Source organism: Protobothrops mucrosquamatus, unplaced genomic scaffold, assembly GCF_001527695.2.
Source record: "Protobothrops mucrosquamatus isolate PMUCROS unplaced genomic scaffold, P.Mucros_1.0 scaffold48, whole genome shotgun sequence".
NCBI lineage: Eukaryota > Metazoa > Chordata > Lepidosauria > Squamata > Viperidae > Protobothrops > Protobothrops mucrosquamatus.
In genome coordinates this window covers 2,409,744-2,436,123 of record NW_015386430.1, presented here as the reverse complement: position 1 = coordinate 2,436,123, position 26,380 = coordinate 2,409,744, and the positions used below count along the sequence as shown (strand labels likewise).

Genomic DNA, 26,380 nt, shown 5'->3' with positions numbered 1-26,380 from the left:
CATAAACCTTAACATTGAAATTTACAAAACAGCCCCCCCCCCCCCACACACACAGATCAGTATTTATATTCTGATTCTCACCACTCACTGGAGCACAAAATGGAAGTGATCAGAACCCTACAGTCACCACCAGGCTGAAAGTTTGCCTACCAATAAAGAGGGAAAAGAAAAAAAACCACTAAAACATGTCAAGGAAACCCTCAGAACATATTGCTTAGTTTATTAAATTTTATATGCCATTTTTGTTCTTTCCAATACAATGGAATATTGTAGAGGGGCTTTGAACTCTGCCTACCTACCTGTTCATCATCAGTAGGGTAACTGAAAACAAAGTAGAATTGGGATGAATTTGGTACAGGGAATTACGTCATCAAAAGAAAGATTTGATTTGAAAATAAACTGGATCTAGCTGGGTGCTATGGATAAAAATAAAATTCATCTTATGCATCTCTAGAGAACAGGCTGGTACTGATTCCTGAAGTTTCATTGAAAAGTTGTCTCAAAAAAATTGAAGTAAATAAATTAATAACACACGCTGAAGGCAATTAATTACATTATACAGTTAGTTAAGTACTACTATTTGTGACAATAGCTCTAACATTTTTTGATCATTTACATAAAGCATTGAAAACATTTTGCTTTATAAGTGGGGTTTCTAGTATGAAATGCCACAGGCAAATCTGCATAGCTTTTCCGTAAATAATTCAGTTCTCTCTCAAGAAGATTGAATTAAGCGGTATTTTTGTTCATTTAATTATAATTTCTCCATTTATTTTTCTATTACCAGCTTTCTGTAAAACAGACAGGCCCAAAGCAATGCACTACAATTAAAATCTAGGAAACATTATGAAAGATTACACCATAAAAATATTTGTTAAAAATCATAATGAAACATTGTATTATATTTTATATTACAATTTATAATATTCAGTTCCTGGAATTTATATTTATTTATATCATCTAACAATCACATAGGAAATTGAAGAAAAAAATTAATCTTAATACTGTAATTATTATTGCAATTAGGAAATAAATATTATCAAGTTTGTCACAGTAATCATTAGATATATTTGTGCTTTTTGTTGTTGTTAAACACAGATCCCACTGGAAAAAAATCAGTTCTATTAAATACATAATTTAATAGATGTATGTACAGTACAATCTACTGTACATTTAGAAAATAATGCAGAGATTCAACAATGCCATTCCAAGAGATCAATCCAGTCAGAAATAACTCTTCCTAAGCAAAGTGTTTTAGATAAGAGTTTCATGGTGTTATAGATTTGGTTTTTTGAACAAATTCAGTATAAAAGCAGAATAAGTTGATATTCATGATGATTAATAGACACTGTTAATTTTACTAATGCTACTATTTTCATATATAATTGACATTTTTTTACTTTTGGAAAGTATTATTATGGATTTTGTAAGGATTTCAATTTACCATAGTAATTATACATTCTTAGCCAGTTGATTAAAAGAAAAAAATGGATCCAGGAAACTACAGACCTATCAGCCTGACCTCAATACCTGGGAAGATTCTGGAAAAGATAAGCAATGAATCAGCAAACACCTAGAGGTAAACAAAGTCATAACCAAAAGCCAACATGGGTTTGTCAAAAACAGATCATGCCAGACAAATCTTATTACATTCTTTGACCAAGTGACAAAATTAGTGGACCAGAGGAATGCTGTAGATATAATTTACTTGGACTTCAGTAAGGATTTGATAAAGTAGATCACAACCTACTACTTGATAAGATAGAAAAATGTGGGTTAGACAGCATCACCATCAGATGGATTCATACAGTGGTGGGATTCAGCTGGTTTGCACCAGTTTGGCAGAACCCATATCTAATTTTTTGTTGAGTTCGGTGAACCGGTTATGATAAATCTGTGTTTTCCGGAACATGTCTGATTTTCAATCAACTTCCATCCAAGCGAGGAAAAAAAAACCCTCCCAAAAAGTCCAAGAGAGGAGTGACAGAAACCAAATGCAGCGCTTTCGAACATGTCAGCTGCCCACCCACCTGTTCCCTTTCACTCCCTTCCTGAGCTGAACTGCCATGCTACGGAGGATGGGCCTTACCCCCACCACCACTTTTCTCACTTTCCGGGCTGGGATGGAGACAGCCCATACAGGCTGCTGCTTCATGCAAGTGGGTGTGATCCTGGTGACCAAGGCTCCTCAGGGCCACTTGAGAACTTTTGTTCCTGGGTGGTGGTCCCTGCAGCAGTTTTGCACCTCTGCCTCTTCCTCAGACGGCTTACTCTGCCTCCTCTTTACTTTTAACGTTCAGGGAAGCCCGTGCCTTTACGTGTTCTTAAGTTGCTCTTCGGGCAGAGAACGGTTATTAAATTATTTGAATCCCACCACTGGATTCGTAGCTGGCTGACTGGTCGTACTCAGTATGTGGTCCTCAATGGAACTGCATCTACATGGAGGGTGTAGTGAGGTGCCCTGGGCCTCTGTTCTGGCCCAGTGCTCTTCAACATCTTCGTGAATGATTTGAATGAGGGGATAGATGGGGCACTCATCAAATTTGTGGACAACATCAAGCTGGCAGGAACAGTCAACATTCCAGAAGATAGGCTTAAGATACAAAAGGATCTAGAAAGACTTGAACATTGGGCGCTATCTAACAAAATGAAATTCAATAGTGAAATTGCCTACATTTAGGCAAGAAAAACCAAATGCACAGGTACAGTATAGGTGCTACCTTGCTCAATAGTAGTAACTGTGAGAGGGATCTTGGAGGCTGCATTAACAGAGGGATAGAATCAAGATCATATGAAGTGTTAATACCACTTTATAATGCCTTGTTAAGGACACATTTGGAATACTGCATCCAGTTTTGGTCACCACGATGTAAAAAAGATGTTGAGACTCTAGAAAGAGTACAGAGAAGAGCAACAAAGATGATTAGGGGATTGGAGGCCAAAACATATAAATAACAGCTGCTGGAATTGGGTATGTCTAGTTTAATGAAGAGAAGGACTAAGGGTGACATGATAGCAGTGTTTCAATATCTCAGGGGTTGCCCCAAAACGGAGTCAAGCTATTCTCCAAAGCATTTGAAGGCAGGACAAGAAGCAATGGGTGGAAACTAATCAAAGAGAGCAGCCTAGAATTAAGGAGAAATTTCCTGACAGTTAGAACAATTAACCAGTGGAACAACCTGCCTCCAGAAGCGGTGAATGCTCCAATACTAGAAGTTTTTAAGAAGAGACTGGACAACCATTTGTCTGAAATAGTATAGGGTTTCCTGCCTGATCAGGGGGTTGGACTAGAAGATCTCCAAGGTTCCTTCCAACTCTATTATTGTTGTTGTTGTTATTTCATCATTATCATATCATTATCATTATAAATAAATAAATACAAGGTTTTACTTTATAAACTCCAGATTATAAAGCCAATTTACTGTTCAAAGTCAATTACAAGACAATCTCTTCCTCAATGAAAAGGGTCCTCACTCTGAAGAAAAGAATGAACATATGCAGCAATACATTTTTAAAAAAAGAAGAAGGCAGGAGAGGGGAAGTAGAATGAGAGAGAAGGCTTCCTTTCATCTCCATGAAATTATCTACAAAATGTCTTTATTACAAAGCCCAGAGACTGTTAAATCTAGATATAGATGATGGCTAGAAGTACTAGGATTATTTATTGATTTTTGTAGGACTATGTAGATGCCTGACTGGTTAAGAATGGACTCCTTAAAAAATAAAAATAAAAAAGCTGCAGAGTGCACTTCAAATTCATAATAATGACTACTTTGGCCTTCAAAAAAGACACTGAATATCTCATTGTTAACCAAAGGGCAGAGGAAACTGGATAAAGCTTCCAGAAATAGATGGAATTGCTAAGTTTATAAAAGACAAATAAGAGCAAATTTGATATAATTTCTTATTTTTCAAAGCTAATGAATCAATACATCCAAAATCAGATTTCCTGTTGAAGTACAAACAATCCTTCAGAATCTTGAACAGTTTGTTGACTTAGGATATAGATGCCCAAAAAGTAATCTGATGTTCATTACTAGGCTACTAGAATTTTCTGGCAGTTTTAGGTAGTTTAGATTTGGTGGTTGCTTGGATCAAAGAAAGTTACACAGGTGAGATCTTGGTTGAATCCAGCAATTTAATAATATTAGTTATCTGCTAGGGGACTGTGCAGACTGGCTTTGGACTGGGAAGTCATGCGAGTGTATTTTTTTTAAGTGTAGACTATGCTCTTGTGTGGATTCTGCTTTTTATTTAGGAAATGTAGAATAAGAGTAAGTACTGGCAGGAAACTTATTTTGAAGTATACCTTTCTTCCTGATTGGCTACTTAAGAGCACTGGCTGCCCATTTTTACAGCTTTTTTCAACCAGCCTTTATTAGTAAGAATGAAGATTGAGGAATAAATATGCACAGCTGTGAGCACCATTACAACATTGGCTAACTGCCTGTCTGAAGTGGGGTCTGTGTTTAATCTGAATTTTGTCTATGTCTCTGTCGGTTTGTTTGATTAGATAAGTCTGTTGATCGCTAAGCTGCAATAGTACTGATCTACATGCCAGGTTCCAATACCACCTTGACCCATGTATCCATTTCAAACAAAGAAGACAGAGCAGGGAAAATAACTCTTTCCATACACATAGCAGAAGTAATATCACCTCAAAGAACTGAGAAACCGATGAAAGGACTGAAGAGCAAACAGCATGTCTAATTATATCGCCAAAGATTGGCGTATTAGCTGAATAGGACAAAATGAGATGTTTTAAGAATGAATCATCTCTGTGCTAGAGTAGTAAAAAAATCTACCAAATATGTTTATAATATAAAATTAAAAAGAGTGTTTCAGTTATTGCTTCCTAGTAATTTGACATTAGCACATTTAATCATATAATCATAAAACACATTATATCAAGTTATTGCTTGATCTAAATTGGTTTTGTTTACAGATAGTTTGGCTGGAAAAAGACTCCCTAGATTAGAATCTTAGCCAGAGAGCTACAGGAAGAACCACTTATTTTGTTATACCAGATACCTGGCTTTTCCACACTGATAAGTAGATCAATACAGGTAGTCCTTGACTTATGAGTACAATTAAGCCCAAAATTTCTGTTACTAAGTGAAATATTTGTTAAGAGAGTTTTGTCCCATTTTGCAACCTTTCTTACCACAATTAAGTGAATCACTATAGTTGTTAATAACACGGTCGTTAAGTGAACCTGATTTCCCCATTGCTTATCAGGTGATAAAAGGTGATAAAAAGACCCTGGGACACTGCAATTGTCATAAGTCAGTTGCCAAGCAGCTGCATTTTGATCACTTGACCATGGGGATGCTACAATGGTTGTAAGTGTGAAAAATGGTCATAAGTCACTTTTTTCAGTGTCATTGTAACTTCGAACGGTCACTAAATGAACTGTTATAAGTCAAAGACTACCTGTATTCAAGATGCCTTTTTTAAAAATAGGTGCCTCCAGAATCTGGAGTCCAGATGGTATCTGCATAGTGGCAATCTGCTATGTGCATGTCTCTTGGTGCCAAACAAGTTCCCTGACTAACCAACCATTTTCATTTACTTTTTCTTTGAAATAAAAGAGGAAAGCTGACATGCTAAAGAATTCAGAGTGGCCAAAGTAGGAGAAGGGAGGAAGCCAAGGTTAGGAAGGCTGAAGAGGAGAGGCTTTCTAGTACACGAATGTTTTATAAACAATTGTTTTGTGAATAGTATCCTGTCCAAGCAGCCATTTTGTTCTGAAAATACTAAATGACCCCAAGAGACCCCCAAAGGACGGAAAATCTTACCCCAGAATTGGGAGGAGGTACTCTTTACTCCACACAGCAAAGAGAGCTTTCGTGCACCAGAATTTATATTGAGGCGCTCGTTTTGCAAAGCAAGCAATAGTTTGGGATGCGACTGTAGCTGAAAAGGAACAAAAGAGATGCGCGGGAGAGGACTGGGCGCGTGCTCCGGGTGACAGTTGCCGGCGCGCGCCGTGCCTTCTCTCGGCCGTTACCTTCCCGCGTCCACGACAATTGTTAGCACTCTCGGCGGGGGAGGAGCGATTCACCCCATTCAACTGAGTCCGAAGCCCAGCATTTGTAGACTATATCCCCTCCGTTTCCGCCCGTCTGCCCTTCTGGGGCTTGACTACCCGTCCCCCTACTAAGAAGCAATGAGAAGAACGGGCCGGCCTAGGCGAGGAGGAGGCAAAGAGTCGCCGCCTCTCAATCTCGCCAGTGGCAGAGGCAACAGCCGCGGCAGGCGAGCTCCTCCTTCTCCTACGCGCCTGCTATCTCAGGAAGAGAAGCATCAGGGCCGGAGCGGAGGCACAGAGCCCGATCTCAGCGCCAGCCAAGACGCCGTGAGCGAACCAACCGCTGCTGTCTTCTTACTCCGAGGGCTGCAACAGTCGCTGGGGAGGCAGCTTCCCGGTGGGGCCTCTCCTCACGCAATGAAGAAGGGAGGACCAGGCAGGAAAGGGACGAAAAGCGACTCTCAGAGGCAAGCGAAGCGGGACCGCTTGGCCCACGAATTCGGCGAATGGCAAGACTGGCTGCGCGGTGAGAGACCCGCGGTTGGGGGATCGAAGGGTCTGGAGTGGAAAAGCAAGAGCGGAGGGAAGGGCTGACTCTGCTGCGGGAGCCCTGGCTTAGCCAAATGTACTTCCTGCAGCCCGCCTGCCTTCTTGCAATAGGCAAGAGGAGTTGAGTTTGGTGGAACTTCTTCCCACATGAGGGTAGGCTGTAGGGGTAGTGGCGCTTCCTTCCGAGTCATTGTGTGGATGTGAGGATCAAGCTACGCCGCTCTAAGTTTATGATTGCTATTAGCGCCTGTATCAATTAGTTATACAAAACACCGCCCATGGGGCGGGCAAGGTTTTATTAAAATACTTTTCAGATGTTTGACAAAATGAAAATAATTGTGTGTAGGGGATTCCCTGCCCAAATTTTGCTTTTGGTCTTGGAATCAAACTTCAACAATAGAAACGATAGTGGGGAAAGAATGCTGTTGTGCATAAACTTTAAGAGGAAAAATGAGATTGGTTAATTTTATTTTACATGAAGGCATACTTATTACACAGTATTCACTTTTGGATAAATGAATAAAAGAGATTAAAGGCAAAAGATAAAACGAGCTACTATATCTAACAGTCTGGTTTTGACCAATATCATTCATGAAACCTTTCCATTATCTTCTGTTTTTGCAGATCATCCTTGTTTCTACCTCATTTGTACCCTGATTCATATATTGCCTTTTCTCTCTCTTTCAACATCTCATCAGTTCCATCCAGCCATACATTTCTTGTCTTCTGTTTCAGTCATTCATTCTTCTTTCATATATTTAATAATAACAACAATAATAATAGAGTTGGAAGGGATCTTGCAGGTCTTCTAGTCCAACCCCCTGCTCAGGCAGGAAACTCTATACCATTTCATATTTGTTTTGCTATTGATTATATGTCTTATTTTGGTAAACCACCTTGCACATTTTGTGTTCAGTCCATATTTAATTCACCTTTTGTTTACAATGCTTACTTCTTTAATAAGCCATTCCCACTGCATTCCTTATACTTTCATACTTGTTCTTACATACCAAAGTTTCACTTTCATATAACAAAGTGGACAGAACCTTAACGTTAATGCAAATACTTTCACTCTGGGCAAACATTTCTATCAATAAACCATATTATTTCCTCTGCTCCTTCCACCAGCAAATACCAAAAAGAAGTTGCTATAGAAAGGCCTTTGATACTATTGATATACTTAGAAAAATGGGAATGCCAGAATATTTAATTGTGCTCGTATGAAATATATACCCAAGACAAGAAGCCACAGTATGAATAGAACATGGTGAAGTAGAATGGCTCCAGCTTAGCAAAGGATTTAGACAAGACTGTACAGTACACCCTTTATTCAGCCTACATGCTGAATATATATTAAGGAAAGATAGATTGGAAGATGAGGGTGGATTTAAAGTTAAAGGAAGAAGAACAATCTATGCTGATGACATTCTGATAGCTGAAAATGGAAATGACTTGCTAGACCTAATAATAATGTTAAAAATGTGATTTAAGTTAACTACAAAGAAAACCAATCAATCATCAATATCAAAAGAACAATTTGCTATCGACTAGCATGTGGTAGAGCAACCACGAAGTCCTTGGAAATGATATTTTCCGGCGTATAAGATGACTGGGCGTATAAGATGACCCCCGACTTTTGAGAAGATTTTCAGGGTTTAGAAAGTCGTCTTATACACCGGAAAATACGGTAGATGCCATGATATGCCTACCTACAATGATAAGAAAGATGTTCCTTGCAATACTCTGCAGCAGCAAAACTTGAACTTTGAAGAAGCAGGAAAGGATGGACTTTGATGAAATTGGCAGAACTTGCTGAAATGGATAAACTGACTTGTTTGTTTGATTAATGAAAGAACACTATCAACCTTTATTGGTGACTGAAAACACGTTATGGATTTTTCATGAAAATGAAAAAAACTTCTCATTTATGGTTTTGATTATTAGTCAAGATAGATTGTAGAAAGAGAGGCATGATGCAACTTTAAAAAATAAATGTTAAAATGTTAATTTATTTAACTGCAGTGAAGAATATTGGAAGCCACTTCCAACATTTCTGTTCTATTTTAGTTTGGACACAGTATGCAAAGATTTAGTTCCCTGGAGATGGTATAATTCTAGTAAAAGTGGTAGGAAAGAGAAAAAAGAAAAAAGAATCATAATGCAACTTTAAAAAGTGAAAGGTTAAAATATAATTTTACTTAAAATTATATTGGAAGCCACTTCTTTGTATCTTTATATCGTTATTTTTTCCTACTTTCTTTTACTTTTTTTCTTATTCCCCTATTGCTTTTTCTTTTATTTCATTTTTGTTTTTTCTGCTCTATTTTAGTTTGTATTAGTTCTTATCACTGTTAAAATTTTCAGTAAAATTACTAAAAAAAAAAAGATGAATACGCAGGATAGGAAGATTATTGATGTTTTTGAGCTTTGATGTTGTAGGAATCCTGAGATTATTGTGGGCAGCCAAAAAAATGAGCAAATGGTCATCAAACAAATCAGTCCAGAGTTCTCAATGGAGACACAAATCATCATGCTCATATGATTTTGCTATCAACACATGCAAAGACTTAGCTCCCTAGAGTAGGTATAGTACTGGAAAAAGTGGAAGAAAAGAGAAGAATGGGAGTAGCAAGCCAGTGGATGAACTCAGTGGCAATAAGGTCCAAGTTAGGAATACATGAAGAAACTCTATGTGATTGCTAAGGGTCAACACTGACTTACTAGTACATAATTAAAATCTCCCAGTATTTGCACATTTTAAAAAAAATCTTCATTTTTAAATGAAAAGCTATCTTTTGTTGGTTGGTTTATCATCCACTAATGTAAGTCTTAGGGCATTTCCCATAGTTTCATCCCAATAAAACCAACAACTTAGCAAAAGCAATAGCACTTAGACTTATATACTGCTTCACAGTGCTTTACAGCCCTCTCTAAGCAGTTTACAGAGTCAGCATATTACCGCCAACAATCTGGGTCCTCATTTTACTGACCTCGGAAGGATGAAAGGCTAAGACAACCTTGAGCTGATGAGAATCAAACTGCTAGCAATGAGCAACAATTTAGCCTGCAATACTTCATTCAATCTAAGCACTGTGCCACCATGGCTTAATTATGTTATTTCAAACTTATCTCTACAGTGCTGATATAATCATATCTAAGCTTGGTTTTAACTTCCTGAGATTCAAAGATATTCAGTTGAAATACATAAGATTGCGGTCTTGTGCATGCTTAATCCAAGAATATACTCATGCTAAGGATTCATATATAGCCATAAATACACATGTCTAAGATACATCAGAAGCTTCCTAACTATATTTAAATTTAATCAATAATATTACTTGTATATTATATCAGAGATTGTGTTGCACTGAATGAAAGAACTGTATTGAAATTATGATATGGTCTTAAATTTAATGCATCAATATTCAGAGCAATGAATATGCTTGGACCCCAACCTTTTCGATAGTTGGGAATATTTAAAATTATGAGATTATGACCAATCTGGCTGGAAGAGGTGGTCTTCCCATTCTCAAAATGACAGTCTTGGCAAATAATCGCAGTAGTTAAAAGAGCCAATTAATGAAACTACTACTTATCTATGTTCCTAAATTCCTCTTCTACAGGATTATCATACTCTTATCTTATTTTTCTTTCTGGGCAGTTTAACATATTTTCAAATAAAACATAGGATTGTAGCAGCCTATCATTTTTATTTCCAAAGAAAACTGTTGAAGATCATGTGGATATAAATAATACAGATTATTGGAGGCTGGTGCTTTGCAACATACCAGCTTCCCTCCCTGTCAGCCATTTGAGGTACTGTAGGCCAGACACTGCAAAGATTATAGCAGCACTGATTTATTTTTGTAGAATACAACATAAACATTTAGAATCTTGAAAGTGTATCAGAATTTTGATCTATTCCAGCTTATACCAAATAGTATCAAGCTGTGGATATTTTGAATTTCTTTCTTACAGTTTCCACTTTCTCAGCATCAAGTTACAGCTCATCCATTCCTTCACCAAGTATATTTAATTTCTTTACATTCACCCTCTTTTAATTAATATATTTTGTTTTAAAGAAATAAATCTAAAAAGTCAATTCCAGGCAGGAAGCCAAATGAATACTAAGAATTATTTCTTCAGGCATATTGGTGCCCATATACTCCAGGAGTAGTTTTGTAGTGATAGGATAGAGAAATGGGAAGAGGCTCTTCCATTAATGGCATATTATTGCCTAATATTCTCCCATACCACATAGCTTATCCCATTTAGGAGAGGTTTCTCAACTTTCAGTGTTGCCTGAGGAAGAATGGAAAGCTGGAAGAATTTTAATGGGAGGAAAATTCCAAAAAGTCTGCTTTTGTATCCTATTTAAATGTAAGCTAAATCTCCCAACTTTTTGCAGTAAGTATATATCATCCTACTGAAAAAAATGTTATTTGAACATTGAACACTACGTATAACTCTGTTTTAGTATTACTGAGAAAAGAACTAGATTCAGTATAGGAAGCAAAAAGTTTAGAAAAGTTTCTAAATATAATAATTTTTTTTGCGAGGACAATTCTTTTAAATACATTTTATAAATTCTATAGACTAATAGTACATTAATGATACTTATTTTCTTTTTATATAGATGCTCTGAGAGAAACGGGATTCTTTATTGCAAGAACAGATAGCAAAATATGGCTTACACTTATAATGGGTGAGAATTTTATAGTTCTTATTTTCTAATAATGGTGTCTTACGGGGTCTTGCAAAATTTAGTCCAAATGACTAAATTTACTCCCAAGTAAGACAATATAAGGATACAATATGAGATTCTGATGTTGATACCCTGTTGGTTCCACAGATGTAATGCAAGTAGATTACTTGAATATATAAAATTAAGGATACTTCTTACAAAAATTGTAAAATAATATTTTCACATGGTAGCTGAATCAGACTCTTGCAGAAAAGTATGAGTTTTATGACATTTTATTCTTGTTGTTAAGGAGTGTATTATATGACAAAATGAACAGTTTTTCAAGTGATATAAAATACATATTTCATTAATACACTATGTATTTGTATTTATATTTGGAATTGTTAGTATTAAAGGCAATAGCTTAAGGGTGATGGTGATTGGTGTTAACTTTAATTTTTTTAGTTATAGATCCAGAAATTATACCTTTGAAATTTTCTATAGTTGTATTACAAAGATATATCCAAACTACAACAGTATGTCTGCAGTTTTCTCATGGACTTTATATATATATATATTGAGTCTATCCTGCCTTCTCTTTTTTTTTGCTCCTATGACATAGCAGAAATTGCATGAATACTCTTGTGTGACTTTTTTAATATATAAAATTGGCTTCATGAGAAGTTAGAAATTTGTTAGATATGCCCTAAATATAACACTGTAATACTTTTAAACAGTTGATATATGAAAGCAATAATGCAGATATCTATTTTATCTGTTTCATTCTAACTTGCAAAGTTATATATCTGAAATTAATACAATGTAAGAATACTTGTTTGAATATTCTACAGAAAACATAAAATGTTTTGTGCAGAGAAATTTTGTGTAAGCTTTTAGAGGTGTTACATATATATAGCCCTTAAGGATTGCGGTTATATTTTAAAATTTTAATTTAAAAATAAGGCGTTATGTTTTGTTTTGTTTTTCTTAACAGCTGCTGTTGCAGGAATCCTTCACTGGTAAGTTTATGTTCTGCAAACAAAAATGCTTCATCAGTGTCTAATTACAGTACCATTATCTCTATAAGTTATGTCTTAAGTCCCTTAGATTGGCACACAGTGGTAGGCCAGAGGTTATAAAGCAGTGACGGAGGGGGCTTTGGTGCCTTCCCCTCCTCCTCCTTCAGACTGGCCTCCTTCTTCCCATACAGGTTGTCCTTGGGTTAGATGCCAATTGGGATTAGAATTGCTGTTGCTAAGTGATGTGGTCATAAAGCATGACCACATTGCTTAGTGACAGCAGTCCCAGTTGCCATCACAACGCCAGGATGTGCAGGTCATTAAATAGGAACAGGTGGGAGTGCCAGATAAAGAGCATGGGGGCATGTGGGTGCTATGGGTGAGCACTAGGGAGTATGAGTTGGTCTGCAGAGGCCACAGACATGTTAGAAAGCAGATGGGCAGGGGTCTGCTATGAAATAGGAGATAGTGGGCTCCTTGGGAGAAAAAGCAGGAGTGTCTTACTGGGATAATTTGCAACCTTCCCTACCATCTTTCCCAATGATTTTGTTTGTGGGAAGCTGCCAGTGGCATTCATATAACCCAGCTCACTGTTATGTTATAATTGTGAACTGGGCACTGACCATCTGGATAGTGGTTATATGGTGGCAGGGAAGCTACAACAGCAGAAACTTATAGGAGTGGTCATAAGTTCATTTCCCCCTCCCCTCACCAATCATATTTACTTAGTTTTCTCTTTCCTACAGTGTGCAAGGAGAGGGCAAAATATCCTTCCTGATGTATTTAGATCTTACTGAGTTGACACTGGGAAAACCTTTGGAGCTTACTAGTTCACAGTTCTTTGTAGTGCCACTCCACACAGAGAACAATTATCTCCAAATTTATGGGGAGGTCACTACTGATTCTATGCTGCATGTGACCAAAGATTGTACTTAGCCTTCAAGTAGCCTGTGTGTGATTTAGGCCAGAGTTGATATGTTTTTAGTTTTCTCTGTATTTTTGAACTCATTTGATAATAGGCTTCCTGTCTTTACTTCTTATTTTTTAAATTGCATTCACATTTTCTCTCTCAGGGTTCCCTTTTTATGAAGCCCAGGGAGCCAGACTGTTCCCTAATAAATTTATAGGCAGGAATCTATCACAGATCCTATCTATAATGTCTTTGCAATACTTCCTCTTATTATATTATTTATGGACTCCATTGCTTCATTAGAAGCATAAAGTATACAGGTTCTTCTAATTAGCCAAAAATTGTAGTTTCTGTAGAAATGAGGAACAAATCCTTTTTTAAACAAAGATTAGCAGGACTTTCAGTCCATTTTACTGTATAATTTCTTTATACTCTTTTTTAAAAATAGTAGTTCAGGCATAATAAACAATAATAAATATGGTTTGGTCTCCTTAGTATAACATTAGTCCATTGTTGTACTAGTGCTATTTTCTGGAAGATATTAGAAGGAAGACATTCAGTTCTCAAATGGATTGTTAAACATGCAAATTTAAGAATATGAGGTTCTCTAGCAAAAAGGCTGTTAACTTTCTGCATATCTATATTTGAAGAAGTAAATAATATTTCATGCTGAGATGAAGGCTTTCTAATTTAACTTACCGGTATGTCTTTGTTGTTGCTATTTTAATAACTCTAACATAATGCTGGATTATATTTTAATCTAGAAGGGTCTACTCAGAGATACTTTCTAAAGTCAAATATATTTCATTTAATGCGGCAATCTCCATGTTGATTAGAACTTTTTTCATGTGTTAAACATTTGAAGTACATCTACAAACAGTATAGAAGTAATGAATTCATTACTTACATGACTCTGAATATCAAGTACAATTCATGTTTATTTTCTTAGAAGGGACTGGTTTATGTAGAGCATATGAGGGATTATAGTACACCTAAGTTGTAAAAATATGTGCAAATAATTATAATGAAGGTGAGTAGACTCACTAGAAAGAAGTAGAATGCTCTACCTCTCCATGGCAGGATTCGGCATTTTTGTGATTAGGTTTTATCCAGGAATCTCTTTACCCAAGTGATTCCTGGAGGAGAGATGGAACATCTTCCAGCAACTCAATTTAGGATCATGTGGAAGAGAGATGTGACAATTCTTTGATAACCCCACTCAAAAATAAAACTCAGGCTAGTAATTTTTTGCAGACTGGTAAACTTTGCAGGTTCATTTACAAGGATACTGTAATGAATTTACTTTTCTGATTTATTGTCAAATATGTATAATTTTAACAGGTATCACATAACAACTCTTTTTGAAAATGATCGTCACTTTTCTCATCTTTCAACTCTGGAACGGGAAATGGCATTTCGAACTGAAATGGTTAGAACATAATTTTAATTGATATTATTACTTTTAGACATATTAATTCTAAAATAAGGATATCAAATAATACATTTTTTAATTTTTAAATGCAAATTACCATGTATCTTGAATCAAAAAGGTACTACTGTAGTTGTTTAGATGATTTAGAAATATTTTTTGTTCTTAATATTTTAATATTTATGAGGTATTTGCAGTTTTAAACTGCCGATTACTTGTCACAGTTTCTTTTACTGATGTTGGAAAATTTTCAAATACATGCAGCTTCTTTAGATTATCTCTTTACTAAACTAATTTGCCCTCTAGAGACATTGGAGTCGGGCAGCCTATAAATTACATAAGTAAATTGTTTCAATAAATATGGTGTAGTGTTTAAGGCATCAGGCTACCAAGTAGGAGCCTGTAAATTCTAGTACTGCCTTAGGCACAAAGCCAGTTTGGTGATCTTGGACCAGTCATTTTCTCTGCCGTAGGAAGGAGGCAATAGGAAACTACTTCTGAAAAACAAGAAAAGTGCACGGATTTATTAAGGCAGTCTTTGAGAATTAGACATAATTGGATAGAAGAAAAATATAGTTATAAGACAGAGGTCTCCAATTTTTCTGGCACCAGGGATTGTTTCTTGGAAATGCAATCTTTCCATGAACTGGGGATAGGGGATGGTTTCACATGCAACCTAGACCCTGGTGTGCACAGATGAAGCTTCGTTCGCTCATTCACACTTGTATATCCTAGTTGGGGATCCCTACTATGAGAGATATTTAGCTTTTCAATAAAATATATTTTAAATAATTTTAGGTACACTTGGAATAAAATGTATGGAATTTAAATTAGTAATGGCTAAATGTAGATTCAGTTGTTATTTTTAATTTATTCTATGTTAATGATTTGGACTGCTTGGGGGATTAAGAAGAATTTAGAACCTCATAATAGTAGTACAAGCCAGTTAGGAATATATTGATTGATTGATTATTTAGATTCATATCCTGCCTTTCTTCTATGATTTCAAATACAGGTAGTCCTCAACTTACGACCACAATTGAGCCCAAATTTTCTATTGCTAAACGACACAGTTGTGTTTTGCCCCACTTTATGATCTTTGTTGCTATAGTTGTTAAGTGAATTACTGTGTTGTTCAGTTAGTAACAGGCTGTTAAGTGAATCTGGCTTGCCCATTGATTTTGCTTATCAGAAGGTCACAAAATCTGATTTCATGACCGTGGGACACTGCAACCATCATAAATGGAGTCAGTTGCCAAGCATCTTAATTTTGATCATGTGACTATGGGATGCTGTAGTGGTTGTAAGTGTGAAAAATGGTCATAAGTCACTTTTTTCAGAGCCATTGTAACTTCATATGGTCACCAAACGAATTGTTGCAAGTTGGGTACTATCTGTAGTTTATGTAGCACTTTTTCTTACTTATTTATATCCCATGTTTATTATGTTTATAAATAATATAAGTTGGTGAAAATATCTAATACTCCTTCTTCCTCCTATTTTATCCAAAATAACATCAGAGTCTCCCAACTGACTTTCATACCTAAGGCTGGACTAGAATAAACAGTCTTCTGTTGCCTTAACCACTAAAACAAATTTTGCTATATTTTCTATAGCAATACCTGATGACTGGTGTCAGTGACTGAGTATATACTTGTACTTGAATTTTGCCAGATCTAGTTCAACACCTTAATTAAGCAAGTGTTGATACATTATAGATAACTTGCAATATTTGTTTTAATCTTGTTTTATTCTAATTCTGATCTAGAAATGATAAAGTTAATTTCATTGATATTATTGTATTTATTGCTATAGCAAATTATATAAATTCAAATATACAAATATGAAGCAAATTATAGACTTAAATATTAAATATAAATATTTAAATATTGTTATTTAAATATATTCACTTTAGGGTCTCTATTATTCCTACTTCAAGACTATAGTTGAAGCACCATCATTTTACAGTGGAGTTTGGATGATTATGAATGATAATCTAACTGAATATCCTCTTGTAATAAACACACTGAAAAGATTTAATCTCTATCCAGAGGTAAGACAGATGATGATGATGATGATGATGATGATGCAGTGAAAAAGATGAAACTTTGGATCATCTTATCAGTGGCTGTAGCAAAATCTCTCAGACTGATTATCTACAACATAATGATTGAGTTGCTAAAATCATACATTGGAAGCTTTACCAGACGTTTGGGTTCAAATGCAGCAAAAATTAGTGGGAACACCAAATTGACAAACTTCTTGAAAATAGAATAGAATATAATAGAGCTGGAAGGGACCTTGGAGGTCTTCTAGTCCAGCCCCCTGCTCAAGCAGGAGAACCTATACCATCTCAGACAAGTGACTGTCTAGCTTCTTAAAAATCTCCAGTGATGGAGCGTCCACAATTTCTGGAGGCAAATTGTTCCATTGGTTAATTGTCCTCACTGTCAGGAAGTTTCTCCTTAATTCCAGGTTATTTCTCTCTGATCAGTTTCCAATTATTGTTTCTTGTCCTGCCCTCTGGTGCTTTGGAAAATAACATGATCCCCTCTTCTTTGTGGCAGCCCCTCAAATATTGGATCTCTGCTATCATGTCTCCCCTATTTCTTCTTTTCTTTAGACTAGCCAAACCCAAGTCCTGCAGCCATTCTTCGTATGTTTTGTCTCCAGGCCTTTGATCATCTTAGATGCTCTTCTCTGAATTTTTTCCAATCTTTCAACATCTTTTTTGTGATATGGTGACCAAAATTGGCTGCAATATTCCAGGTTTTACTAGGGTTTTATAAAGCTGCACTAATACTTTGTGTGATCTTGATTCTATGCCTCTGTTTATACAACCCAGGATTGTATTAGCTTTTTTGGCTGCTGCTGTACACTGCTGGCTCATAGTCAAGTGATCGTCCACTAGGACTCCAACGTCCCTCTCATCATTGCTGTTTTTAAGCCAGGTCTCGCCTAATCTGTACTTGTATTTTTGATTTTTCCTGCCTAAATGTAAAACTTTGCTTTTCTCCACATTGAAACTCATTTTGTTGGATAGGACCCATTGTTCAAGTTTGTTAAGATCTTTTTGGATCCTGAGTTTGTCTTCTGGGATGTTAGATACTCCTGCCAGTTTAGTGTCATCTGCAAATTTGATGAGTTCCCCTTCAATTCCCTCATCTAAGTCATTTATGAAGATATTGAAAAGTACTGGGCCTAAGATGGAACCTTGTGGTACCCCATTGCTTACTTCTCTCCATGTGGATATAGTGCCATTGAGGACTATTCGTTGAGTATTGTTTGCCAGCCAGCTACACATCCATCTGGTGGTGATGTTGTCTATTCCACCTTTTTCTAGCTTACCAAGCAGTAGATTGTGGTCTACTTTATCAAATGCCTTACTGAAATCTAAGTATACTACGTCCACAGCATTTTGCTGGTCTACTATAGTCACTTTATCAAAGAATGAAATAAGATTGGTTTGGCATGATCTATTTTTAAGAAACTCGTGCTGGCTACTAGTTATAACTTTGTTTGCTTCTAGTTCTTCGCAGATCTGTTTTTTGATTATCTTTTCTAGGATCTTTCCAGGTATTGATGTTAAATTGATTGGACTATAATTTCCTAGGTCCGTTTTTTTCCCTTTCTTGAAGATGGGAATCACATCAGCCCTTTTCCAATCCTCAGGTATTTCCCCTGTGCTCCAGGATTTTTGAAAGATATGGTGCAATGGTTCTGAGATAATATCTGCCAGCTCCTTCAGAACTCTGGGATGTAATCTGTCGGGTCCTGGTGATTTATATTCATCAAGGTTGGATAGGTGTTCTCTTACCATTTTTCTGCTTATTTTAATTTTTGTTTCTAGTTTGTCTTTTGCAGTGGGTTTTTTTTGGTATGTTGGGATGTAGTTTCTTTTTGTGTGAAGACTGATGCAAAGAATGAGTTAAGCAACTCTGCTTTCTCCCTGTTGCCTGTTATTTCCTTGCCATCCTCTCTCTTTAGTGGACCTACAGTTTCCTTGACTTTTTTCTTGTTGTTAATATGTTGGAAGAAACTTTTTTTATTATCCTTGATTTTTTTGCAAGTCAATGAGCAAATCAAGATCCTGTGGGACTTTTGGATTTAAACAGACACATCTGACCCACAACACGCATGACATCACTATTGTGGAAAAGAAAAAAGTCTGACTCATTGATATTGCAATACCAGGTGATGCACAAATTGAAGAGAAGTTCCTAGAAAAAAATAACAAAATATTGTGATTTACAAATTGAAGTTGAACGATTGTGGAGGAAGAAATCAATGGTTGTACCAATAGTAACAGGAGCCCTTGGAGCAATAGCCAAAGGGCTCCTAGATGCATGGAAATTTTGAACTTATTAGACCTGAATATCCTGACTTTGCAAAAACCCACCATACTTAGAACTGCTGATATACTCAGATGCTGCCTTAATAGCTCTTAGGACTTGAACTGTTAAGTTTTTACCAGTTCCACATTGTCAATCGAATTGAAGATTAAATCAATAACAACAACAAACAACAACAACAACTGAATTATGCTTACTGCTGAAACGCACTGAGGAGTTTAGCAGAGACATTGGCATGCAATTTGGCATTGATAAATATGCAACAATTGTTAAGGCAGGAAAAATTGTTGAAGATAATGGATTCTATCTTGATAATGAAGAGTTGATAAAAGCAATAACATTAGAAGAAGGGTATTTTTGGAAACTTCTGACCTGTTGCACAAACAAGTTAAGGAAGCTATTTCAACAACATACATAAAGCGAGTCCGGAAAATCTTGAGATCAAAGCTGAGTGGAGGAAATATAATAAAGGCAGTTAACACCTGGGCAGTGCCTGTAATACAATACTTGATTGGATTCAGCTAGAACTTGATAACTTCGATCAAAAAACAAGAAAATTAATGACTATGAACCATGCCCTGCATCCAAAAAGTTATATTGATCTATTACATTTGCCAAGATCTCAGGGTGGCAGAGGACTCTTACAGGTGAGACAAACTGTGGAAGAGGAAAAACACAGCTTAAATGACTACATAAAAAAAGCAAAAGAGCCGCTGCTGAAGTAGGTGAACAAGGGAAACCTCTTGAAAACAAATTGAAAGCAGAATATCGAAAGTAAACAATTGAGCATTGAGTTTCTAACTGGAAAAAGAAGCCTATGTACAGTCAATACCTGAAGGACATTGAAAGAAAGGTAGATATGAAGCTAACATGGAACTGTTTAAGATATGGGTACTGAAGAAAGAAACTGAAGGCTTCATTTGGCTGCCCAAGAACAAGCCTTGCAGACCAATTCCATGAAAGCAGAAACAACAGTATGTCAACATGTCACCAACAACAGCAAATATTGCTTATGCAATGAGAAAGATGAAATAGTGGATCACCTTATCAGTGGCTATAGCAATATTTCACAGACTTATTATTTGCAGTGTCATGATGGAGTTGCCAAAATTATACATTGGAAGCTTTGCCAGAAATGCAGCAAAAATTACTGGGAACACCAAATTGACAAAGTTCTTGAAAACGAGCAAGTCAAGATCCTGTGGGACTTTCAGATCCAAACAGACAGACCTCTGGCCCACAACACACCTGACATCACTATTGTGGAAAAGAAAAAAGTCTGGTTCATTAATATTGCAAAATTAAGTGATGCAAGAATTGAAGAAAAATAGCTAGAAAAAAATAATAAAATATTGTGATTTGCAAATTGAAGTTGAGTGATTGTAAAGGGAGAAATCAATGGTTGTACCAATAGTAATAGGAGTCCTTGGAGCAATACCCAAAGGGCTGCCTAGATACATGGAAACTTTGAACTTATCAGACCTGAATATCCTGATTTTGCAAAAAACTACCCTACTGAGAACTGCCAATATACTCAGACGCTACCTTAACAGCTCTTAGGTCCTTGGTTAGGACTTGAATTGTTTTTAGCACTCCCAGACCGTGAACCAAATTAAAGATTAACCATAATAATAATAATAATAATAATAGCAATAAAACAATCATAATTTCAGCATAGAATTACAGGTAGTTTTTAAAAAAGTATATTTTGTCAGTATCTTGGACTTTTAAATTGGAAGTGAATATGCAGATAATCCTCAACGTACAACCATTTGTTTAGTGACTGTTCAAAGTTACGATGGCACTGCAAAAAAAAAGACTTCTGATTATTGCAACATTCCCACAAGCATGTGATCAAAATTTGGGCACTTGGCAATTAGCATGTATTTATGATGATTGCAGTGTCCCAGGGTCATTTTATTGCCATTTGTGATCTTCTCACATGGGTTCAGACAACCAGAGTCTATGAGAGAAGCTAAACTTGTTTAACAACAGCATAGTTCACTTAACAAACATGGCAAAAAAAAATTCATGTAACTTACTAACAATTGCCTTGCTTAGCAGCAGAATTCTTATCTTAAAAATCTTAATTTGATCAATTTTACTTTGGTCACAAGTCTAAGACTACCTGTATTATAAACATAAAATCTCTGCTTCACATGATGAATCTACAGAAAAGGAAAAAAATTCTGTGAAAAATACCTATTAATAAAATTTCAGTCTTGGTATAAATTCATGCTTCCTTGTAGAATTACTTTATTGTCTTCAGAACATTTATTGTGCTATCTAGTTTATTGTTAAACACCTTGAAAGTTTGCAAGTGTGTGTTTATGTTTTTAATAGCATGCTTGTAAAATGTCAGTTTCCATTTTATAAAAAATACACTAAAACTTAAAATGAAGTTTCAGAGAGAAAGAAAAAGGATCTTAAAACAGTCAGATACTGATGAATAGCCATAGATGAATTTCTTTCAACTGCTGAGATAAACAATGTTCTTTTGAAATTATAATCCTATTTTCTGCACAGGTTGTATTAGCCAGCTGGTACCGCATATATACAGGGATAATGAATTCTTTTGGCATTCAGACACAAAAGTGTTGGACTGTGAATAGAGGGGAAGGTCTGAGTCCTGTTGAAAGCTGTGAAGGCAAGTGTTCCTTATTTATTCATTATGAACATTGCACAAAATGGAGTGTGAAATAAAATAAAAATTCCTTTTTTTGAAAGGTTACTAAGAATTAGAATTTGTGGTTATCCATGTTCTAATTAAATATTTAATCAATTATTTGAATAATTTGTGCATATTGCAGAAATCTTAATATGGGAATCTTATTTTCAGAAAGGATAATACTTAATAGTAGCTTGTTAAAAGAAAATAAAGAAATTGACAGATATAGGTATATAAATAATTTAGAAACCTGAAATTATAAAAACGCAACATGTATGACCAAAAAGTGAAATAAATATATTTGATTCCAAACAGCATTACCCTAATACTTGGTCAATGGACAGCCCTCCGTAGGTCTAGCTAGGCTGTTTCCTATTTGACCTTTCATTTTTTTTAAAAGTATAGTATTCTAATTTTAAATAAAATTAAATGGAAGCAAAATACTAGTCATTCAACATTATTTTTGTTTATTTTTGTTTTCATTGCAAATAGAAATTATGGATAGTCATCTTAGAAAATGTAAGTACTTCTAAGGGAGGTAATCAGAAAAAGACAGAGCTGAGGACTAGATTAGAAAATTAAGGGGAAAAAATCAGAAAACAGCAATGGCAAACCATTTCCATATTGTCAAGAATAATGTGCATATCTATTAATTCAGCATAAATTCAGCTCAAAAAAGATTGCCTTTAAACTAACATTAGTAGATTATATCCAGCAGCATCTTGGAGATGAAATAATAGATATGGGATTGTAATCCAAGTTCTTCTTTCATGTAATTGCAATTTAGGTGCTTGACAACTTTCTAGTACTTACAATTGTTGCAGTGTCTTTTGATCACATAATCATGATTTACACCTTTCCACTTGGCTTCTGACAAGCAAAGTGAATTGGGGAATTGACTTTGTAATTTAATAACCATGGTGATTTGCTTAATGGACATAGTGATTTGCTTAACAACCATGGTAAAAATGGTAGTTAAATCCTTTCCAGAAACATGACTTGCTTTCTGGCCAGATTACTTAGCAACCGAAATTCTATCCCAATTGTGGCCATAAGTCAATGAGTACCTGTAGATATAGAGAACTATGTTAAGAAGTGACAGTGCAAAAAATAAACTAACCAAAAATAAATAATAACCCCACAACTGTTTTTGTTTATAGGCTACATAATATTTTTATTGGGAAAAGTAACTATTTTAGGTACCTGGGAAATGTATTCCCTGCCTCAGGTAAAAAGACGGCTCAAATAGATAATGCAATACTGATATTATGGACAAGGCTGTAGTTATTTTAATATGACCTAAGCCACCTTTAAGAAGCTGAATGTGTGCTTGTTATCATTGAACGTTACTTTATAACTGCATTTTGAAATGGAGCTCTGGAGGAGGATGGTGCAATTATTCCTTTCTATAAATAGTGCAGTCTAAATTCATGAAGAATTTCAGATCCTCAAACATGTTCTTCCTCCTTACAGATGAAAGTGGTTTAGCATTGTGCCGAAACCCATAGGTGTATAGCTGGAGGTATCAAACCTCCTATCCCAAAAATTGTCAGCATCTTCACAACTTGACCACATTTTCTGCCTTAAGTTAATGGTGTGATAGTTACCACTGTGATCATGATCTCCCATCCTCTAATAAAGCACATACCATCTATTTTACTTTAGAAAAGGGGTCTTCAAACTTTTATGACTTGTGGACTTCAACTCCTAGAATTCCTCAGCCAGCGTGCCTGGCTGAGGAATTCTGGGAGTTGAAGTCCACAAGTCATAAAAGGGCCAAGTTTGAAGACCCCTGCTTTAGAAGCTTACAAAAATACTTATAATGTTCCAGGCAGACCACAAGATGGTGCTGGTCTGCTAACAATGAACTTGAGATGGCTTCCAAATTATTGTACAGATCACAAAAAATTAATAAAGAAAAAAAAAATGTGGATGTAGCCTGAAATGAAAAAAGTCTAGGATTTTACAGAGTGAGAACAAGAATAAGAAAAGGTTGATTAAAAACACACACACAAACAAAATCAATACTGTAATCTAATGCAGTTTCCTGGCTAAACTTTTACTTATCCCCATAAAAATAAGTTTTTTTCTGAAGGAAAAGTGAATATTTAGTCTTTCTGTAGGTTCCTGGAAACTCCATGCTTCACCTAGACACTTTTTAGAGGATGACGCATCCCTTTTATCCCAGCCCTAGTTTATAGTTTTTTTTCTTAATTATCTCTTCAAATTTTCTACAGTTTTTTATGAGGTGCTGAAATAGCCAAATATATTTTCAGTGTTCTCAATGTTTTCTTATTTATTTATATTTTACTATAGAAGAATCTGTCCTACCAATTAGCTAATCCCTCATGTTCCAGTTGAAGTGACATTTCCTCCCTTATTTGTCATATTGAAGCTTTTCGAACATCATCTTCCTCTAAAGAGAGACATTTGTTTCCCCTTATTTTCTGTCATCATTATATAGAATTACTCATAGTCCTTGACTTACAGCCATTCATTTAATGACTGTTTGAAATTACAATGGCATTTTAAAAAAATGACTTACAATTCTCCTTGTGACATATAGGTGTCACAACCCTCCCAAATTTGGTCAAATTTGGAAATTTGGCAATCAGCTTTTATTTATGACGATTGCAGCACCTCAGTCCACTTAACAACTGCCTTGCTTAGCAACAGAAATTGTAGCCTCAGTTATGGTCATACGTTGAGGATTACCTGTAATTAACATTGAATACTTTCATACATAAGAAAGCTGTTCCAAGATAGAGAAATGCTGGGGAAAATGCATTGGCAGCAGAAGAAAGGCACTAACACAATTGGAATAAAGGATGAGTAGGCTACATTTTAATTTAAACATAATGACCAAAACAAAAAGAAGGATAAGGAAGGCACTGCAATAATCGATAGTGGGTGGGTACATGGGACAAAATAGAAGTGGAAAGAAAGAGACAACAAAAAACAGTCCTACTCAATGAATACAGTCTACAATTCATCTGGCTAAAATCTAGAAAACTAAGAGGCTCAAGATTTTGGTGTGGTGAGATCATAATGCACTCAGATTTGATGGAGCCCACAAGCTGTACATGTTTTGTGCATTGAACAATGCACATTTTTCACTTCATACCTTTGTTAAGTTGTTTCATGAAGTTGCCTTGAAGCCTATTAAATAGATAAGTTAAATAATGCAAACTTAAGCATAAACAGAATTTAGTTATATAATATATTAATATATGCAGAATTTTTGCACAATTGAACAATTAAAAATCAAAACATAAAGTATTTATCTGCATGTGAATTGCTATTTGATAGGATTAGGAGATCCTGCTTCTTTTTATGTGGCTATGATATTTCTTCTAAATGGATTGATGGTGTCAATTTTCTTCCTATATGGCACGTATCTAAGGTAAGATAACATAAAAAAAGGTTTGTTTGCTAAGTGGATAATTGTAATTATTCTGCATTTTGTTAAATATGCACTAAATGTAAAAACTTTACATCACTTCAGAATGCCACAATTCTTCAATTTAATTTGTGTGGGACAGTTTGATGTCAGAGAATTGTGGGGCTACGAAATATGTTTTCACATACATATTGATTCATCCAGGAATCTCCAGCTGATAGGCTAAGGCAGAATGCTTGTTTTTAACATTTGTATATCTGTTTTTTTACTTCCAATGATTACAATGAGAAGAAAATGTATAATACCAATTCCAGTCTAGTGAGAGACATGATCTAGAGCCATTTAGAAAAATGAATAAGAAAGCTAGGCGGTAGAATTTACACTCTGGCCCTTGACACGCTTATTGTATCTTCCTTCAGCTATATTTTTCTGTCTTCAGAGTTATTTGCTTTTACGCCTATCCCCACAGTCCTTGCTCCTTCCACCCATAAAGGCATACTTTTGTCTTGTTAAAGTTGGCTGTTACATAGGAGACTGTGGTTGTGAGGTTAGGGCTGTACAATGATCGGCATGCACTTCTGCTGATGTAGCGCGACCTCTTTGTTTTTTCTCATCACACATAAGTGGCATATATTTCAATTTTTTTCTGCAGAATGTTGCCAACTTCCCAGAGTATAGTTGTACAATACAGGTGAAAGTGAGAGGAAGATTTCATTCAGTGGCAGATACTTTCTACAGTAGAATGATAGTTCTGCATGTAACTAAAAAATTAGTAAAAGAGCAAAATGTTTATACTTTTTAACATGATACAATAATATTTGCTTACTAGCTTTTTACTTTTTATTATTTGGTTTGACTCAGAGGTTTGACATTACTACTGTTTTCATCATAATTATTCCATTAAATGTCAGTATAATTAAGCTCTAAGATTTTTACCCAAATTTCTGTCCTTTTTTAAATTAGGTTAAAAATACATGTTTTTATTTACGCCAGAGTGCATTAAGCTTAGTATTTAATAAGTATATAAAAGCAATTTTACATACAGCAATACAGCCTTTGACTTACAATGTTAGAGCATCAGAGTTAACAGTGTTGCTAACGAAGGGACTTAGAGTTGGTCCCAAAGTTAGGATGGTTGCAGTGGCCCCATGGTCACATGATCAGAACTCAGGCATTTGGTGACCTATCTGCATATTTGACTGCAACTCAGAACTATTTCTATTTCTAGGCCCTTTTGACCCCCTAGCCTCCATTATTTCTGATCCCCTAGCTGATTTTCATTGTCTTCTTACTTCCGCTACTGACCAAGCATGCCCAGCCTGGTCCTTTGTAAGGCAG

The 26,380-nt window shown here is 35.6% G+C and overlaps 1 protein-coding gene across 1 annotated transcript in view; it reads left to right on the top strand.

Moving 5' to 3' along the window:
- Nucleotides 1–6,275: 6,275 nt before the first annotated feature.
- The window catches only part of DPY19L1 (dpy-19 like C-mannosyltransferase 1), a 64,531-nt gene continuing 44,426 nt past the window's right edge, over nt 6,276–26,380 (top strand). The window contains exons 1-7 of the mRNA XM_015811757.2: nt 6,276–6,557; nt 11,217–11,285; nt 12,259–12,283; nt 14,535–14,622; nt 16,538–16,675; nt 21,501–21,621; nt 24,952–25,045. Of these exons, the coding sequence (XP_015667243.1) occupies nt 6,449–6,557; nt 11,217–11,285; nt 12,259–12,283; nt 14,535–14,622; nt 16,538–16,675; nt 21,501–21,621; nt 24,952–25,045 (644 nt within the window). The 5' untranslated portion in view covers nt 6,276–6,448. The remainder of the gene's footprint in view (nt 6,558–11,216; nt 11,286–12,258; nt 12,284–14,534; nt 14,623–16,537; nt 16,676–21,500; nt 21,622–24,951; nt 25,046–26,380) is intronic.